The following is a 20,395-nucleotide window of genomic DNA, read 5'->3' as shown; positions in this document are numbered from 1 at the left end:
CACCAGAACAACAAATGTCTTCACTTCTTTTTCGGTGGTATCTTGCCAGCTTGTAAGAAAGCAGAATTGAAGTGAAGAATTGACGAACAGATTATCCAAAAGGTAAGTAAAGCTGTTGCTTTTTGGGGAGATGCTGATTTTTGAGCTTCAAACAAACAAACAAAATTCCTTCCACCTCAATTCCAGTGACATGGCAGAGTGTAATATCCCTAATTCTAGGATGGCAAAACTTTGGAAAACGGACCTTTCGAGCCTGTTATCATCACCAAGTTATTACATCTCACAGTCTTATTTATCTCAGCCCGAATCTACGAAGGTCTACCTGTGACTCAGTTCATGTTTATTAAAACAATAAATATGATTGCACAACGCAAGACATTTCCCGCCCTAAGGTCAGCATCGTTGCCTTAACTTGAAGGCTTTTCATCATCTCTGTGAAAAGCAAAAGGCAAACATATTCATGAATATGTTTACACAAGACGAGTGGATTATTTTACGTATTGCCGCTGCGCGTGACGCATTGCTCTGCAGATTTAAATGTTCAGGAGGAGAGGTGAGATTTTAATAGGCAGGAAAGAAAACCAAAGTAGATACTGTGTAGACAAGATGAGGGAGAGAAGAGGGCGATGGGAGGTGTGTGTGCATGTGTGCTGTTGACATAAACCCACTGGCAAATTGTACTGCTTGTATTTTTGGCAGGTCTGAACCTAAATCTATACCGCCAGCTTCTCATCTCTCGTGCTCCATCTTCTACCTCCTTTTGTCTTCAATCGCTTTTCAAAGAGAACCCTAGAGCCGTTTGAGTACAAGCGCTACACCTGTGTGAAAGCGTGTGTTTTTAGGTACTTATGTATGTTTATACTTGTTTGCGTCACTGTGCATCCAATGCAGTGGCTCTGACCTTTTCACCTCAAATTCCCTGAGGTCAAACGCGGTCAATGCCACCCCATCCCACCCCAGAGCCCCACAGACACACACAAACACACCGTAGCGTATGTGGTGAAGGAATAGGGGAAAAAAAGGGGGCCAGGAATGAAGGAGTGCAAGACGGGGAGGGGATAAGCAACAGCGGCGGCAGGAGGAGGAGAAAACAGACATTAGCCTCTCTGGGTGGAGAACAAATGGAGCCCCGAGAGGGACGTGAAGAGGAGGAACGAGGGAGAGCGGGGGGAAGGAGAGGTGAAGCACACAATGCTATGGGGCACGGCGGTTGGACAGACAGCATCTGCTCTCAGCTCTCTGTGGCTCTGGTAATGGATGGAGAGTTGGAGAGACACTGAGAGCACGGGAAGGAGGGAGACGCTGGGAGGAGAAGTTGGGGAAAGGAAGAAGAGGATGAACTAAAGAAAGTTTTGTCCCTTTGCTTTAAGAAACAAATAAAAACACAGCGCAGAATCTCCATGGCAGGATGTTATCAATTCAAATAGAGAGATGACAGACGGACAGACGGACAAAAGGGGAAGAGAGAGAAAAGGAGTGAAACATCTTTGCAATAGAAAAAAGAGCAGCTGATAAGGGAGGACACATGATACCCGGGTGTGTGTATGCAGACGAGGGCTTCTCACAGCCTTTGCTGGTACCTCCCTCTCACATAGAGATCACAGGGACTTCCTCTTTAAGCGCCCAGGTGTGTGTATGTGTGTGTGCCCTCTGTGGGAGGAGTGGTCACTGACAGAGAAAACTTGGCCTAGGCTGCCTTATGGAAATCTGAGAGTTTCCCAGAGCCATCATAAAACTGCCTCTTTATGAGACCCTCAAACTCTCTCTCTCTCCCCCCGCTGTCTCTAACCCATTACCAGGTCACACACATTCCTGTCTTATGAAAGATGATGTGTGTTGTCATTGGAGGTTCAAAGACAGGCAGAGGGGCTGCAGAGTAAAAAGAAAAAGGACACTAAGTGAGAATTTTCACTTGAGTCCTCACATGAAAGCGCTGCTCGCTCAAAGTCAAGGCTTTGGGAGGCCGGGTGTGTTTCGGAAGACTTTGATGGCGATGGACAGAGCGAATGAGAAGCGGAGAAGAAAGAGAAGAAGAGAGGGGATCAGGAGGGGGGTTTGAGAAAAGAGGAAAGTAGAGCCGGGGTCTAGATAATTAACGGCAAGCTCTTTAATTACTGCTGGTGTTCATTGTGCCAGAAGGAATGTGACAATTATGCCATTAAAACTTCCTAATAGGGGGGGAAAAAAGCGAGGGGGGGTGGGGGGAGAACGGAAGACATGCAAAAAAGAAGGATGAAAGAATGAAAGGAGGGAGGGAACAGAAGGAAGAGAGAACGACGAGAGGGAATGAGGGAGGAGGGATATGAAAGGAAAAGGGGAAACAATCGCGACAAAAGAGAAGCTGGGAGGGAGATGGGGAGCGTTTTAGGCCAGCACAGTGACAGAGCAGATTAGCATCAAACAAGAAAGGCCACAGACGTGTGTGTGTGTGTGTGTTAATGTGTGTTTCAGTGTGCGATCACTGAAACAGAGGACATATTCATTCCAAAGACGCCACCAAGGTGGATGGAACTTTGATGATGCAGAATCTGGCAAAGGGAAAACTCAGTGTGTGTGTGTGTGTGTTTGAGTGTGTGTGTGTGTGTGTGTGCGCTTGCTGAATCTGCGTAGGCTCCTGTTTCAAGTGGTGGTGCAGGCAGGTAGGGGAGGAAGAGGAGGAGGAGGTGGAGGAGAAAGGGGAGAGATCCACAGAAAAGGGCCTTGGGGGCATCCTGATACACATCCAGTACATTTCCATCTCCACATTACCTCTATGACTCACACACACACTCACACTTACACTCATACACACACACACACACACACATAAGACGGGAAAAAAAAAACATAACAAATGTGTCCGCGCACATATGTAATACACACAAACACATCATTCCCACACAAACATCAAAAAGCAAAAAACACACAACCCACGCACCCGCACTCACACACACACACACACACACACACACACACACACACACACACACACACACACACACACACACACACACACATTAATAACACCCACACATGTGCACCGAAAGCCACGCACTAACACTCTTGCACGCAGAGTCTTCGTGCTCACCAAGGCGGTTGGTTTGTCAGGGGGGTTAGAATTTGCATGGCTGGGCAAATTTTCCTTGTGCTAAACTCTAATCAGCTCCTGTATCTCTCAGACACCTGCCCAGCAAAAAAAAAAAAAAAAAAAACCTTAATATGCAAAACACCTTCCCACCCTCCTCCACCGCTGCAACTCCTCGGCCAACAGAAGACTTATTCACCTGGCCTCTCTCACTCTTTTCCTCTCTGTCTGTCTTCTTGCAAATTTTTACATTTATGTATGCAAATAGGCTGTTCCCCTTAAGCCTGTTTCAACAGTAACTTCCTGGTTCCAGGAGAAGAATGATAGTCTTGTCTAAAAGGTGCCTCATCTAATTTATGCTTCAGAAACAAGGGGTTTTGTCGGGAGGAAGGAGGGCGGGGAGCATGTGAACGCTGTTTGGGCGAGTACGGGATATTTACTGGATGTTGCGTGCATAGTTTTTTAGGATTTGCAAACTCTAGTCATAGAGATTACGAGAGTCACGCGAACCTATCCAAGAATGTCATTTCGTGTGTTTCGCAGTGAAGTATGGTGCCATTTGTAGTGTGAGCTCGTACGCTGTAACGCAGGCTTCACTTCGTTACATTTTTCAAATTTACTTACATTAAACTCCATCTTCAGCCAACCTTTACTAGTTTAAGCCATTAGTAGTATTAATGTGCAGTCCATATATGAGCAACTATATAATTAATATATATCATTCTGCAAAAATAATGTTTTAAAAGCTCTCTGGAAGAGGTCTTTGATTTCTGACTGATAATGTCGGCCTGACTGTACACCCAGCAAGTTTCTGGAGTGGGGTGTTTTTTGGTAGCTCATTTCCCAAAAGGGACTTCCATTTCCTGTTAGGGGTGTCAGGTGATTGCTCACAGGGAGAGCATAATTTGATATGAAAGCTGAAGCAGTCTTATGGAAAATATCAAATTTAAGGAAAAAAAAAAGAACCCTTAATGATTAGAACACAATAAAGACATAAAATAAAATAAAATCCTTACCATTCTCCTGTCAGAGTAGGTAAAGGGCTGTTGTTGTTTTAGTTTAGACCTGAGTTTTATTGACTCACCCAATAATTTCTGCGCTCCTCGTGAGCAGTTGAATAGAAGGACTTTCTTTCTGTTTTGCTCTGATGGCCTTTTGCCATATTAAGACCTCATATATACAAGTGCCTGCCACACTCTTTCAAAGCCTCCCTTAAGAGGGTTGAAGATGGATGTGGGGAACTGTGTGTGTGTGTGTGTTTGGGTGCACATAGAAGAGCCCCAGTGGACAAATAATGACAGAGAGAGATAGACGGAAACACAGAGAAAGAGAGTGAGGCACTTTAAATGTGAGCGCTTGCAAAACTCCCACTGCTCGCAAGGGCACTTCGCTCCTGCACGTCATCTCTCTTTCCCCCCCATCTCTCCTTCTACCCTTCTTTCTTCCCTTTCCATTCGCCCCTCAATTCCCTTTTTCCCTCCCTCCCTTCATCGCTTTCTCCTTTGTCTCCAAGCTCTCACCCTCTATCCCCTATCTATCCATCTCCCTCTTCCCCCTTACCCCCCTCTCACTCTCTTTCTCTCCCCTTCCCCTCACTAAAACAGTAGGACGCTTAACCTTGATAACAGTGAGATTTTTCCCCCCTCAAAGTGACACACACACACACACACACACACACACACACACACATATGCTGGAGAAGTGCTTTGCCAGCATGCCAGGCCGGTCCAAGGGACGGCTGTACCCTTCGAGGTGAACAGGACACTGGGAAATGCAGCAACAACAAAACTCTCGCATACACAGGCTCAATCTCTCTATAACAAATACACAAACATGAGTGCTCACCTGCATACACACACACACACACACACACACACACACACACACACACACACACACACACACACACACACACACACACACACACGCACACACATACCCAAATCCAACTCTCTTCAGGGCCATCTTAAAACAAGCTTTTAAAAGGTCTTTTGTCAGCTGACATTGAGAGAGTTTGGGTGATCCTGAAACATCATACACACACAGACACACACGCACACCGCCACACACACACGAAGGTAGGCAAAAGGAGAAGTGAGAGAAATGAAACACATTAAAGGTGAAGTTGCCTGCTGAGAATTTATGATTGCAATACGCTGGAAGATACACACATAAACGTCACGCCACAGTGACAGGTAAATGAATACGGGGAAGTAAAATGTTGTTTTTCAGAAAACAACCTGCAGACACACACACAGGCGCCCTCCCGAGAGGAAATTAACAACGCTAAATGCAAAACTGGTAAGTTGTCAGCGAGGCTTCTTCCTCATTAGATGAGAGCTTCTCACGTAGACTAGAGTGAAAAACACGGATCTTCCGATCTGGTGATTCTGAACTTTCCTTTCACACAAACCCTGAGAAAATGCACCGTCACGAACAAAAACACTCTGGGCTTTATGTAATGGCGCAAAAGCTACCTTATACTGTGCATTACAGCACAGTGTCACAGGATGTATAAGAGACTTGAACTCAGCATTGAGGACAGTTGCAGTGAGACAGTGTCAGAGAGGACACGGTGTCACAGTACCCGCCTACATCACCAGGTATCAGGTGAAATTCAGCAGTTTTGTTTTTCTGCTCATAAGGGCGGCATGTGCACTCAGTTCCTCCTTAGGAGCATGTGCAGTTTTTACGGTGTGGCGTGCACAGAATCGCTGAAACCTGGCCGGTGTTTACCTCAAAGTCGTTGGCCTTGTTGTAGTGCATGTTGAGGGCTCGGAAGAGCTCGCAGTCTCGGCTGACGCTCATCTCCTCTGCTCCGGTGACTCCGTCATTGATGGCCTGCCGGGCAAACTTCTCCATCTGAATGTAGTAGAACTCCCGGAAGTTGCTGAACCACTTTATCAGCTGGGAGGTTATGCAGCGGTTAAACTGGAATCAGAGATGAGGGAGGGTTTAGCATGTTTTAGGAAGACTGTTTCATGCGAAATTCAATTCAAAGACATTTTGAAATATGCAAATACGCTTCGTGCAAACTTTACAAAGACAAGGCTGTCTTCTGTAGACCTAATTAAGCCGCTGGATTTGAGCATGAGGGGAGAAGAAGTGTAAGGATGACACAGTGTCTTTTCATATACGAGAGCTGAGGTGGCAAGAAACCCGGGTTATGGAGTGAGGGAAGATAATAGAGATATTAAGTAAGACAGCAAGCCGCGAGGGGGGCAAGGCGAGAAAAGAGGGAGTGGAAGAGAGTCTATGTGTGTGGCTGTGGTTCATCTTCCCCGCTGGGAGCAGACCTCCCCCCTATCATAACCCTGAGAGTGGAGGGAGAGGTGGAACAGAGGGGGTGAGACCGCAAACACATAATTGACCAGAAAAACGATTAAGTCATCATCTGAAGCGCCCTGGCCCGCGGGGGGCTCAAACATGTACTTAACCCCATTCACCAATTACACTCTGATCCTCCTCCCCTTTCCGCACCTCCCGCACAGGAAGAAAGGAGAAGAAAAAGAGCAAAGAAAGAAGGAAAGGAGGGAGAAAGACAGAGATAAGCGCTGTGGCTATCTGATCTGTGCCGCTCGGCTGGATTCAATAGGGCGAGGTAAACCTATTAAGAAGCTCTACGGGTCTCCCAGCTCTTTTTTTCCGGCTGGCCTCATCAGTGAAAACACACTGTCTAAACATCCATACAACTAGATAAGGACACCAGGGGATCAGGATAGTTGCCTAACCATAAAATGTTGCACTCAAAGTTGTAATTTACTTCCTAGAAACACACACACAGAGCATTTTTGCTTTGCTCCTTGAAACTGCTTGAGCTCAAAATTTTGGAAAGCTTGTACCCCTAAACCATCGCCCACATCCTTGTTCACACACACAAAAATACACACACATATGCACGCACACTCACAGGCCTTCACTCCTCCCTCCCCTCTGCTCTTTCTGTGGTGCTTGAAGAATAGGAGGACAAAACGCTACTAAACGCTGAGCGGACTGCTCGCTGGGGAGGCAGAGCGGTTTTGACATGGAGATTAGACTCTGGCCATTGTTCGACAACACAGACACACAAACACACAGACACACACACTTTGTAATCTGGGATGGCAGTCAAACACCCGAAAGCACACGAAAATGGGAGGAACAGAAAAGTTGGGGAATCAGAGGAGGTGAAACAGCCACACCAAGGTGGAACAGAGCTAAAGGAGTGGGCCGCGCCGTTCTGGAATGATCAGCGGATGACATAATGGCGGAGTGGAAAAGAATAAGTCCGCTCGACATTGTTTGGCAGGGGTTTAGGAGGGTGTGTGCAGAGAGGAGGGGTAGCATGGCGGCTGTCCTAAAGTGCAGGGTGAGCATAAATGGGGTGGAGGGGAGGGTTGCAAGAGAGGAGGATGGGTGCAGGTCAGTGCTGTCGGACAATGGCGTTTCACTGGGGGTGGCGGTGCGGGGGGTAGAGGGTAGGAACGTGAGCAGTCAGCAAGCTGGGGTCGTGACATCAGAGTGTCAAACAAACAAACTACTGACACTTACAAATACCTGGGCTGCGCGGGGCTATTCTTAAACACACATAATGCAGCAGGCTGGCGAAGTGTGACGGTGCACAAACGCGTTGTTTCACTTAAGTTGTCAGCGTAGCGTAAAGCATTTCTCGTATCCTATTGGGGGCAAATTAGCAAATTGGTGTTTGTTTGGCGAATCCACGAGACCGCGTGTGTGCGTGCGCGCATCTGAGCGCGTGCACGACTGAAGACTACATACTGAGATTGAAGTCGGTGAAAGAGTTGCCATCGCTCATGCAGGAGACCTTAGGTGTCACTACAGCTGAGTGACGGACACATTTGTCACTCAGGACAAAGATTACTTTATTATACCGACAGCTTGGGAGAAGATGTATTAGGGCTCATACGACTGCAGTAGCACAGGGCATACAAAAAAAAGACACAATATTTACTAGAGTGCAGGTAAATACACTAAATTATATTATACCCGCATTAACTGCACTCAATACACTCAGGGATTTAATTTTGGCAAGTCCCCCTACAGCTTCCAGCAGTCTTGGTTCATTAAGTTGCTGGTGGGGGGACCGACACCCCCTGATAGCAGCTAAGGACGAGTGTGTTCAGTGTAAAAGGAGGGAATCGGTTCAAAGGAGCACATCACTGCAGCTCCTTAATCAGAGCTGGCAGGGGTCAGCCAGCACAGACATGAGATGCAGTGAGGAAAACGTCTGTGTGTGCATGTGCGAGACACACACACACACACACACACACACACACACACACACACACACACACACACACACACACACACACACACACACACACAGCATATAAGTATATATAAAGGTGTGTGCGTGTGTGCGTGTACGTGCACTCACTTGGCTGAGAGGCAGATGAGAGAGAGACAGTGAAAGCGTGTTTCTCACACTCACACTCGAGAGCCTGTGAAAGGTCAGCGCTTAGTGTTAAGAGCACAAGATAGAAAGCGCCGCACACACGCTCACACGCATGTTGTGCTCATGCACAAACGCATACTTAAGACCACAAAAGGAAAACACTGCAGTATCCTTAATCTGAACCATATTAGTAGCCTGCCAAAAGTATTCCAGTGCTTTGACTGTCACTCACAAACTTCACACACACATCATTCATATTTATGTAGACTGTTAGATTAGTTTTAAAGTTGATTTTTTTTTTTTTTTGCGGTGTAGGGTTTATTCAGATGTTATTCAGATGCTGAAAGGCATGCAGATGAAAGGCCAAACTGTCTCTCTCGCCAACATTTTCTCTGATATGGTGGTCAACAATGGAGCAGAAAGCACACAGATGACCTCAGAGCGCTAAGCTACCATCCAGAACAACCGGAGAGGAGAGCAGAAAGACAGAGAAGCCTGTGCGGGCCTCCCTCTCTCTCTTTCTCGTTCTCTCGTTCTCCCGCTCTCTCTCTCGTAAGCCCCTTCACAGTCATCAGGGCTTTCCAACGTTTCCTGTTTTCGCAGGAGTGAATTGTGGGAGATAATCTCTGGCTGCCTATTGGCTGACTGCACACAAAAAGCGGCCCTGGAAAGCGGGCTTTTGTTACTGCGGTGACTCAAAATCCAGCCGCTGGCTTTTCTTTCTCCCCGGCCCCGCCGAGGCGCACATACCATGCCACACCATCAGCGAAAAAAAAGAAAGGAGAAGGAATGACATATAGAAAAGAGAAAAACCGTCCTGGCCTCTGCTGCCGCCACAGCACATGACTGGCCCAAATGCTGAGGCTTGTTGCTAAAAGCCACAGAGAGATGGACCAGAAAAATAAAAAGTGCAGGTGAGGCAGGTTGGGGCTGCTTGAAAATGAAAGCGAAATGTAGAAAAAGCAAAATCAAAGGTACCTATAATTCATAGACTGTAAAGCCAAAGTACAATAACTTTAGCTGACTTTATTAATCGACTGAATACGTTTATCTAATATTTCATTATTCGCCAACCATTATAACAATATCCATAACAATAACAGAGATGTCTTTGAGCTAGTGAGAGGATATTCTGTCATATCAACAATGGAATCGTGACACATCTGACAAAACATTAAAAAAAACACCTCAAAGTAAAGAAAAAAAGTCATAAAAGAAGCTTAATGAAGGGGAACAACAGCCACGGCGTCCTCCACTTGTTAGGGCAACCCACTTCCCACGTTCACAGGGTTCTTGACAGTCCAGCCTTGATTAGTCAAGACCTGATTAGCCTTCGCGACTTTTTGTCTGAAGACAACCACTCACTAAGAGGCTGCGCGGGGTGAATCTAATTAGATGGTCTCATTCCCATACATGTCTTCTAACTTACAGCTCGAGTCTATTGTCCTCCTCTGGAAACAAAAACAGACCAGTGTGTGACTCATAATCCCCTTAATTATCTTGACCTTGTTTAAGTATCTGATGAGGCCATTCATGAGGAGAGGCCACCTCCATGGGAATGATTAGTCACTGGAGCAAAATGGTTAAAAGCGTCAATATTAAGTGTTTGCGCTATTTAAAAAAAAAAAAAAATAGAACAGGAAAATTGAAATCAGTCTGACGCTGTACTGTTGTTTTTTTTTTAAAAAAATGATGTGAGAATTTCCAAACATCCAAAGAAATCATGAGTGAAAGTCAAGTGAACCGCGAGTCACGGTTGGTGGTGACGGCACACAAGAGCGGAGGGGAGAAAAAAACCGTTATCTTCTGATTTGAATGAGATAACCTGGATCTGTCACAGTGTTTACTCCTCTGTGTAGTCCAAAAAGAAGCACACATACATAAAAAAACGATAACACAAAACGACCATGTTATCTACAACGGCCATTGTATTACTGGTCTTTTTTTTTTTGTGCAGTATTGTTCTTCGTTTTCCAAATTTTTCGTTAAACTCCCAAGTGGCGCTTGCGCTTATCCCTTCCGTCTTCTCCGACTGAACTTGTTTGCTTCGCCTCTCCCTCCATCAAACCGTCCTCCTTACACCTGCTCGGATAACCACTCCTCTGTCTCTAGGCTCCATCCTCCTCTCTGCCCTCTCCACCCTTCCATTACTCATCCCGGTCTTTATCTTTAGAATACTTATAGGCTCTACAGCTCCCTCACGTAAACCCATTCCACTTCCTCTTCTTTCATCTTTTGCATAAAGCCAATGCCTTAGTAAGGAAACGACATCATTTTAAGGGAAGACAAGTGTACATTGTTCGTGCCAACCGAAGCTGGCATATCACAATTAACAAATCAAACTTCCCCTTTTAAAGCAGGTGTGTTGGAAGTAGAGAAGAAACTGGAGCAAAAGACAGAAAGTCGGAGAAGGTGTCTGCCTGTCCTTTCATTTGTTACACACGAGACAGCAAACACAGAGATCGTCAAAGCAAAATTAAAAGCAAATTTTTGAAGGGTGTATGGCAAAAATGGAAAGGTTTGTAAGGTCAAAGAAAGTCTGTAGATCATGAGCATGTTTTGGACTCACCTTGACATCAGAGAAATACATCTTGAGCATGTTAGAGCTTGGGTAGCGGGTATAGAAAAACATGAGCTTGGCCTTCTTCAGATGATTTGGGGAGAGACCTTCTTGGATCTGAAAACAGCTGGTATTAAGGAAAACGACAGTAATTTGAGGGGGGAGAACATCAAAAATAAACTTCTACATCAAGCAAACACAGACATTGCCACAAACTAGAACTTGGTAATAATTTGCAGTAATTTTGGCAAGAAATAATCTTTTGGATGGTGGGTAACCAAATTTCCTTTTAGGCATGAGTGCAGGGTTACTGCAGAGGGGGGTTGAGGAGGCTGAAGACAGTGCACCAAAGCAGAACCATTTGCTTGCAATTAGCATCGTGCGTATCAGGTGTGAGAGCGTCACGGTAAATAAAACGCTGGCCAGCACTACAGCTCTTGCTTTTACATAAGGAGGCTCATTTCACAGTCAAAGCGAGCAAACGCCTTTGCCTACACCCTGTGCTAACCTCCGCCCCCCCCTAAAAAAAGGAAGAAGAAAAAAGGAGACATTTGCATATCACAGACAAAGACAGCAGTTAACGCCAGTGACGGGCAAGAAGGCCTAATGGCTTGGCGACAGCACATGCCAAGCCTGAATATGACTGTCTGATGTTGGCTTCATATCAGTGACAAAACAAGGTCTAGGAGATAGTCCTGAACACCGGCACAAAAACCCAGCTCGTGCTCACAGAGACTATATTCAAATACACGTCAGATTCCCTCGTCTTCCTAATGGATCGCCTGGATTGAGCAGCAGCGAGCGGATGGAGATGGGTTGGTGGGGGCACCTTGAGGGATAGCATGGTTCCAGCCTTCAATTACATCCCCCTCCTCCACCCCCTTGCTCCACCCCTGCCCCCCAGCTCCTCTGATGCTGCCAAACCCTTGGAGGAGCAAAAGAAGGAGGAGGAGAAGGAGAAGAGGGGCTCTGAGGCTTTGGACTCAGCCAGTGATGGGGAGAATGAAACACATCTGCGCCACCGAATGGCCCAAGCCATTTCCATGGTGAATTAACGGCCGTATAATGCAACTGATAATATCAATCTGGAGGATAAGACATTGAAAAGGGAACAGGGGATGGAGGGCGGGGGAACGTGTTAAAACCCCGGGCTGTTTCAACAAGGGTTTTCATTAGCGAGGCAGGGATTTAAATCACGCAGGAGATACAGCTCTAAGTTTTCCCGAAGACTGTTTACACTTGAGCGGACAGGATACATTGCTCGACATAATTTATGATGAACCGGGGTGACTGCGGCCGTTAAAATCAGTCAAGTGTCCAGATGTAGCTGTAACTATAGAGCGGGAAGAAGGCATCAGCTGCTCGATTGGATTGCCCTTGGCCTCGGGGTTACACGGCAAAGCCAGCAAATGCTGAACCACGCTGGGTTGGCTCCTTAAAGACCCTGTCTACTTTGTGTGATTCAGTAAGAGAGAGAGAGAGAGAGGGGAGAGTCAGTTGTATACGCAGCGAGGGTCTTGTGGGGGAAACCCTGGCAGACTGGTGTTACTCTGACAGGCCTGGCCAAAAGAGCAGCACTTCACTTTCCACACCACACCATCTGCTCCGAGTGGAGGGGATACAATGGGATCCTCAGACAGAGCGAGCGAGAGGGAGAGGCAGAAGGAAAAGAGATCTCTGTTGCAATAAGGCAAGGTGGGATTTGTTTGAAGGCACGCTCTTACACTTAGATTAATTTGTTTTTGCTTTTTCAATTAGTATACGGGTCGCTTCATCCCCCCCCCTCTCTACGTCCTTATCGCCGAAATTAAAATTTGTTCTAAGACAAAGATGTTAAGGTCTCACCTCTCCGGTTATATCACCATACCACCTCCACTGAGCCACCAATTAAGAAGCTTCATATTTCCTAATGAGACATTTCTATTTCCAATTCACTCACAGCTTGCAAATGTAATTGTGATTGGACTTAGGGGTGGTGTGCAAGGCTATTATTTTGTCATGATGGTGCACTCACACCAGCTGGCCCACTGTTCGCCTGCCACATCTGACAAGACATCATCATTCTCACAACACTTCCCCAAAGCCCAAAGTCATGAGAGGAAAATAGCTGCTCTACTTCCTAATTCCAGGTGTAAGGACAAGAAAATTTGGAGTCGGACTGTGAACAAATGAGGAAATTGATAGCAGCCATCTGCTCCACAATACTGCCGAGACCTGGTGAACTTGAACACACCTCGCAAAATGTCTGACAAGCTGTCCCTGACTTCTGAGGCTTAGGGAAAAAAAACACACTAATGGAAGCTGCTATAAAAACAGATGCAAATTCAAACAAACAAATTCATACATGTCACGCTAATTAAAATAAAGAATGCGCAAAACCATATCTCGTAAATGGCAAACTTTGCTTCGAAACCTGTGGATTGAGAAATAAAATATGAAAAAATAAAAGCAAGCACATGTCAAACACATGTGGACATGTTCTTTCTATTCTTTTCCATTTAAGAGTACGTCTGTTAATGCCCTGAATTTATAAATGCTACAATGAAAGCCACAGCATCTGGCATATGTGGTTTGATTGTTCTCTACTTTCTCTCAGTCTCTGTATGTCTCTCTCTTTTCATCCCTCCATCGGGAGCCCGTAGAAGCAAAGGATTATGGATCTCTGGAAAGCGTTCACCCTTGGGTCAGAAGACAAGACAAGGCGAGGTAATGAAAGATAAACAGCTCGCTGCAAACACCTGTTAACGTCCGCTTCAAAGAAAAGACAGAAAGGAGGGAGGAGGGGGGTGTGGGGGGTTGCAGGGAGGGAAAACAAAAAAAGAAGTATTTGGCTGCCAAGCAACAGCCGAAGGGCCCCCCGGGCTGTTGACAGATCTTTATGAAATGAAAAAAAGAGAGAAGAAACGACAATGATTGTGGGCTTTTTACAACAGCGATGGATGATAAGAGGAACACAAGAGAAAACACAAGCAATCATAAATATACATCTTTCCCGATTCCTCGGGCAAACCTTTTGTGACACGCACACACAAAAGGACACGCACACACGCATCCACGCACACAGACACACAAAAGGCTTGGCACTCAGGTGTGCACAAACAAGGGAACCAAAGTGTTAAGTGTACATATTCACTCGCTAATAATATCCACAACAGGTACAGAGCGATAGGATTAATTAGTTAAGCACATAATGAATGTTAATGACACGAAGACAAAAAAAGGTAGTGTGACGCCAATCAAACTTTTATGAGGGTTAAGGGGTGTTGAATACTTAGGGACTAAGGAGGTACACAGGAAACGGAGAAGGCACTGAATGTTTAAGCTATTAGTCCCGTGTCCCCAGGGGATTCAATTTGAGCCTCCCGTAGGGGATAGCCTCTTTATCCACAGGGCATGATTGGGGCACACAGGGGTTAAACTATAAGGCAGGCTATATAACACTATTGTGTGCCAAGTTCCAGGAAGCTATTCCCCTCCTTGTTCTTCCAGGCCATTTTTATAAGGAGAATTGGGGTGGTTAATGTCGTGGGGGCCTAATCTTTTGCGAGTAAGCGATATGTGACAAGAAGGCTTTTAAAGCACTTAGGTTTGAAGATGGAAGAAAAAGCTGTAGGGTGCTGTGAGAAGGAAGAGGTATGAGTGTAAAAATAAATACAACAATGCAGTACAATGGAGAGGAGAACAGCAGTGGGAGGAAAAGTGATTCATCAACAATTTCTCAGTTTCTTAGGCTAGTTTCAAACATACTCAAAAAGATTTGATTTTTAACTCTTTGTGGCTCAGATGCAGTGTTTCGAACCTGTATCTATGGGGAATTACCACCAGAAATCAGATTTTTTTCCCCCCCTGGCTTACAGAGGCATGAGATAGTCTGATGCCTCTGTAAGTCGGGACCACACAATGTTAAAACATTTATTTATCTGGCCTTTCAAGCGTCCAACGCAGCTGAGACCAATAACACGCGCACACTCACACGTGCACCACCCTGATTTGTTAAAGGATACATTGCTGCCTGAGTAGGGTGAGATGTCAGCCATGTCCTGGAGATCACTGCACTCAGACTTGATGAGGGACAGGGATAGCCCCTCGGCTGTGCTGCCAGGGTGTGCTGGTGAACAAGAACGATGGTGGTGCCCCAGGTGATGACCTGACGACATCTTGGTCCTCAAGCCAGTGCCTTCCCTGGACAGGTCCATGGAGTCTGGTGAAGAACGGTCCTTGCCTGTGTAACTACCTGGGGGTGCGCCAAGAGGACTCTGGAAAGGGTAGCCCATGAGAGGCAGTGGAAAGGGGTGTCTAAAGGATGGGGGGCTGAAGCCCATGGAGGCAGAGAGTGAGGAGGGGTGAAGGGCGGGGTGGTGGTTTCCACCGTGAGCACCCACAGCTGAGGCCTGGTGGTGGTGCTCACTGGGTGTTTTCCTCACTACTAAGGGCAGTGCCTCAGTTTGGTCATTGGTTGCGCCGGGGATCCCGGGCATGCTGGTAAAGGAGTCGAGCGGATTGGGAATGATGACATCGCCAAAGCACTGCAGCCTCTGGTTGGCGGTGTGAAAGTTGGGGTTGTCTCCATTGACAGCAGTAGGAAATCTTTCAGGAGGTATGGAAAGTGTAGGAAAGGCTTGCTGAGGTGTAGGGCGTGGAGGCTTTGCAAACACCTTAACCACTGTGTCCACCACTTGGGTCATGGCAGAATTGAGTTCCTGCTTCAGCGTTTCTGCCAGCTGTTTGCCTTCAGCATGCATCGAGGAACCCGGACCTCCGTGTCCTTTGTTCCTGCTAAGCCCTTCTCTCCTTGGCTTCTCTCCGTCAGCCAGCAGGGCTTGCTCCTGAAGCAATGCCCTCGCCCTGTCTATGAAATGGCCCGGATCCAGGTCAGACATCTCATTGTCAGAGCGCAAGTCATCTCCACCCCGATCGTCACCTCCGTTATCAGACCTGGCTGGGCTGTCCTCTGACATGTTTCCTATGTCATTGTGGAGGTCGTTGTGTTCTGAGTCATCAGTTGAGTCGTATATCTGAAAGAACTTCTCCTGCAGCTGCCGTAGTTGCTTCTGCATGTCCTCCAGCTGCAGTTTGAGCTGCCGTCGCTCTTCCTGCTTCTGTTCCTTTCTCTGGCAAACCAGCTGGGTGAAGCTCTGCTGTTGCTGCTGTGGCAAACGCTGTTTACGCTTGTTCTCTCGGCTACTGCTGCACACCTCGCCTCCCCGTGGGCTGCTGGGGGCCTGCTGTTGAGACTGAGGAGGTGGGCAGTCCAGCTCCATGTCCCGTTCTCCATCCATATCATGGTCACGCTCATGACGGGTAGCAGCAGGTACTACCACGCTGGGGGAATGGCTCATGCCACGGATAATGTTCTCTACGCGAGCTCTCTTGGCACGCAGGTGTTCATCATTGAGACGTTCTATGTCAAAGGTGGCCAGGCCAGGAGGACGGCCAAATGGTGACAAACACTCTTGTGGGGTGCTGTCCTGGGAGGAGTTACTGCAGGCATCCTCTTGGGGAGCATCAGAACTTGCATTAGAGAGCCCTGATCCAGGGAAGCCAGAGTCCCCTCTATCACCCCTGTCCCCTCTTTCTCCCCTCTCGGGCCCTCCTCCATTTTTGGCGATGTTATTCTTGAGAAGCTGAGAGATAATGGTGGTGCCAGGGAAGGGCATCATGGTGTCCTCGTATGAGTTGGCCCTCTTCAGTAGCTTTCGGAGTACATTGGACTTGGACTCACTGTCACTAGCTGACACAACGCCAGGCCCACCATGTGGCTGCACAACGGAGCACTCCATGGAGTCGGTGTCTGATCCGTGGTGAGAATGGGAGCTCAAAGAGTTCATGGCACTAAAAATGGCTGCTTTGGCGCGGGCAATGTTATCAGTGGTGGCTGCGGTGACTGCTGCTGTGGAGGAGGATGTGCTGCCCACGGTCCGCTTAACACCAATGTCCACACGTCTTCGCTTGGTCTGTCTGTTCAGGAGGGAGTCGCTGTCATGGTCCGGCATCACGGGCTGCTGCTATTGGGCCATATCCCACACACCCAGTCCTCTAGGATCAAAGCCTCTGAGTACCTGGAGGGGGGAAAAATCACAGCTGCATGACTCACCAAAGTGAAAAATATTTTCAGAATCTAACTCCCTCACTTTGGCCTGTCCTTAAGCAAGAACCAAAGCTGTACCAAAAAAAAGAAAAAGAAAGAAAAAAGCTTAAACATTTTTTCATATACTGAAAAAGTCAGAATCCGTTAACCTCTAGAGAATTGGAGTAGCCGATTCAATGGGTCTAAACTAAAGATATTTCTCTCAAAGCAGCAGAGAGTACCTCGTCTTAGTTTCTGCAAGTGATGAACGTTAAACATTCATCATTACATTTAGGTAGTAAGTACACAGGGCTAAAGGGAGACGGGGTCAGAATTAGGCCTTGGCTCGACATTCCAGGGCAAAGTCCTACATTTTATCCTGTCCCATGTTACATGCTGCGCGACACTGAACCAATTCCCACGGAACACAAAGCTGCATAAAATTATGATAATTACTTAAGTACTTGTCCTCATTTCCATGATTGTGCAGTGAGAGCCAACGTAGGAGCTCACAAAATCAAATAAAAAGAAACAGGGTTAAGATCATCAAAAAACAAAAAAGCATGGAGGAGGCCGTACACATTCTACGTATCACTGCACACACTTTACTGAAGCCTAAAACGCTGTCGGTCAATTCAACAAGAAATTTCAAAATATTTAAAACCACGTTTAGTCTTTGCGCAATTGTAAAAGTCCTGCATTCACATTAATCAATATGGCCATCATATCATACTCAATGGGAAAAGTGACACAAAAAAGAAACACAAAATAGGCCTATTGATTTTGGTGCCAGCATGAGCTCACTTCTGTGTTTTTTGTTTGTCTTTTCATCTGGCAAGGGCAGTTAATTCTGCTCAAATGAATAGGTCACGCGGGTCAACTCTGGCAAGGAGCAACTTAAAGCGCTCTTACAAAAAACCCTAATGCCCTTCTGAAAGCAAAACGTTTTGTCAGTACAGGGCTGCATCAATAATGCTATGTAAGCAGCGGTGGCAGTGCCTCAGTCAGAGCCATATCAGATGCAGCCTATCTCAAATGTAATTGTCAGAAACAATTTAATGTTTCTGTAAAAAAATTACATATTTTGAGGTGAGTAATTTGTGAATTGTTTCAGTGTTTTCTTAGGATAAAAGTGTAGGTGGGCATTTTTTTTTTTTAAACAAGACAGTTTTTGTCAGGACTCACAATGGCTCAGTCAGAAAATGATAAAATCTAATGAATTTAAGGTAACTTAAATTTTTATAGTGTGCAAACATAAAAAATATTGATTTGGCTCACATGGAAATGCAGCTGCAGTCATGTCACATGGCGGGTTCAGATCTATGTTTATAATTTAACATTCAAAGGCATTCATTTCGAAGGCTCTCTTTGAAGTGCAAGTGAAAGCAAACAGCAGGAGAAATTTCTCTCTTTTGATTCAGGAATACTTTTTCCTCAGCTCTGACTAAAAGAAACGTATCATCTTTACATTGTCAGTGCATGTGAAAAGACTTTTTAAAAGACTTCTGTCTTGCCACTAAGGCTCACACTTTCACACTGCATGCACGCGCACACACGCACACACACAACATTGCTGTTGGCTTTGTTGCAAACTGTGCAGTGTGGTGCACATGTTGCACATGGTATTTGATGTAATTTAGGGAGGAAAAATGACATTTTGTAGCAGATAAAACTGTGAAAGTACAGACTTACTGGATGCACACTGGGTTAAACTGTGACACCAGTATTCTAAAATAAAACATTTGATAAATGCCTTTGGCTCAGGTCGTGATAGCCATATCCAGGCATACAGACAAGACCTGATACATCCACACGAGTAAAAAAAGAAAGAAAGAAAGAAGAAGAAACGCACTTCACTGCCTCGGGAAACTTGCTTGAAATAGTCACCAGCACCTGTCTTTGCCGAACACGCACCTGTCCCCTATTGCCCATGCGCACTCTCACACTCTCTTGTTCTCTCTCTTAAAGAAAAAAACTTGCAACAATTTTAAGCATCTGTCATACTCATATACAGAAATTCACTCAAACTTTAAGGATACACCTTAATTAAAAACTCATAAACAATACACGCATAAACGGACCATTTAAACCTCTCACGGAAAAAAAGGAAAATGCAAAAAGTTTTTTTTAAAGGAGCAAAGTTCAAGTTTTAAACTCAATTAAAAATAATTCTTTAAGGTTTGAACTAAAAGTCCGGCAACATTTCTTCAAGTGAGACTGAAATCTGTTGGTTTGGATATCTGTTTAGTTGCCAGCGAACAGACCTGGATATCAAAAGAGTTGCGCACACAGTCGAAACACTGCGCTTTATCACATCTGTCCTAGAGAGCTACCGCACAAGATAGAAACCCCATTTACCAACCGGGAGGGCTGAGTACCTCGGTAGTTTACTGTGCAAGACTTTTTGTTTGACTTATCAATTAAAAAATACCGTAATGAGTCGAAATAAGACTTAGCCAATGGGACAAAGACAATATGAGGTCATAGCAAATTCACAGTTTACAATAAGCGCGGAGGAGAGCCAAACACATGAAGCCTAAAAAAAACAAAAAAACAAAACCAAAAAACCACCCAAAAACAGCCCGTGTTAGAAATCACGATTCCTTTCGCACAAAAACTCGCTTCCCAAACTTACTTTTTTAAAGTTGGAAATCAACTTGATCTCTGTGCTTTGATGAGGAAGGCTGGGCTACCGCTCGCAAATCATCCTCGAGACAAACACGGGCTGCTCGCGCAACTCTCACCACAGATCAAGATGAGGGTACGAAACAGAGCAAATAATGTCGTATCGAAATGATTAGCAGTTGATTACCATAATAAATTTCCCCGTTAACGATGTTTGATTTGTTTATTTTTTCCGCCCACCGTGCGCAGGCGAGGCAGAACGAGAACAAGAGAGGGAGGTATCCGAGGACAAGGTTACTTACCCTTTTGATGAAGAGGGGGACAACCTGAACTCCTGCGGGGGGGAAAAATGAGAATACGCGCAGGGCACAGAGGATTGCTGTATGCTGGAATATAACAGTTTCTCAGAGAATGAAGAGCTGGAATAAAGTCGGCGACGCGAGCGAAAGGAACAAAATAGGGGAAAAAATATAGAAGATGAAAAGAGCTCTTGCGCGTCGGTCTCTCCCTCTATCCTGTGCTGTGTGAAAGAGTGAGAGACATAGAGAGTATGCTAGAGAGAGAGAGGGAGAGAGAGCGCGAGACCGCGTGTATGTGTGTCTCCGAGGCGCACTGGATGCAGAGGACTGGATGCTGGAGCGCTCCTCCGCCACTAAGATCCACTTTAAGACGCGGCTGAAGGAA

The 20,395-nt window shown here is 45.9% G+C and overlaps 1 protein-coding gene across 5 annotated transcripts in view; it reads right to left on the bottom strand.

Annotated features, from left to right (window-relative positions):
- LOC134643910 (prospero homeobox protein 1-like) overlaps positions 1-20,395 on the bottom strand; it is a 32,450-nt gene that overhangs the window by 10,479 nt on the left and 1,576 nt on the right. For 2 of the 5 annotated variants that reach the window (XM_063496600.1, XM_063496599.1), the window contains 4 exons: positions 20,014-20,395; positions 15,024-17,078; positions 11,029-11,136; positions 5,801-5,995 (listed from right to left, as the gene is read on the bottom strand). The exon at positions 20,014-20,395 is cut by the window's right edge. In XM_063496600.1, coding sequence (XP_063352670.1) covers positions 5,801-5,995; positions 11,029-11,136; positions 15,024-17,012 — 2,292 coding nt within the window. In that variant the 5' untranslated portion in view covers positions 17,013-17,078; positions 20,014-20,395. Of the gene's footprint in view, positions 1-5,800; positions 5,996-11,028; positions 11,137-15,023; positions 17,079-19,721; positions 19,990-20,013 lie in introns of those variants that run through there. The other 3 variants (XM_063496601.1, XM_063496602.1, XM_063496603.1) reach the window with 2 other exon arrangements.

The sequence above is a fragment of the Pelmatolapia mariae genome, linkage group LG15 (genome assembly GCF_036321145.2).
Source record: "Pelmatolapia mariae isolate MD_Pm_ZW linkage group LG15, Pm_UMD_F_2, whole genome shotgun sequence".
In the NCBI taxonomy this organism is placed as follows: Eukaryota; Metazoa; Chordata; class Actinopteri; order Cichliformes; family Cichlidae; genus Pelmatolapia; species Pelmatolapia mariae.
The sequence above is the reverse complement of the archived record's forward strand: the minus strand, read 5'-3'. Positions and strand labels throughout refer to the sequence as shown.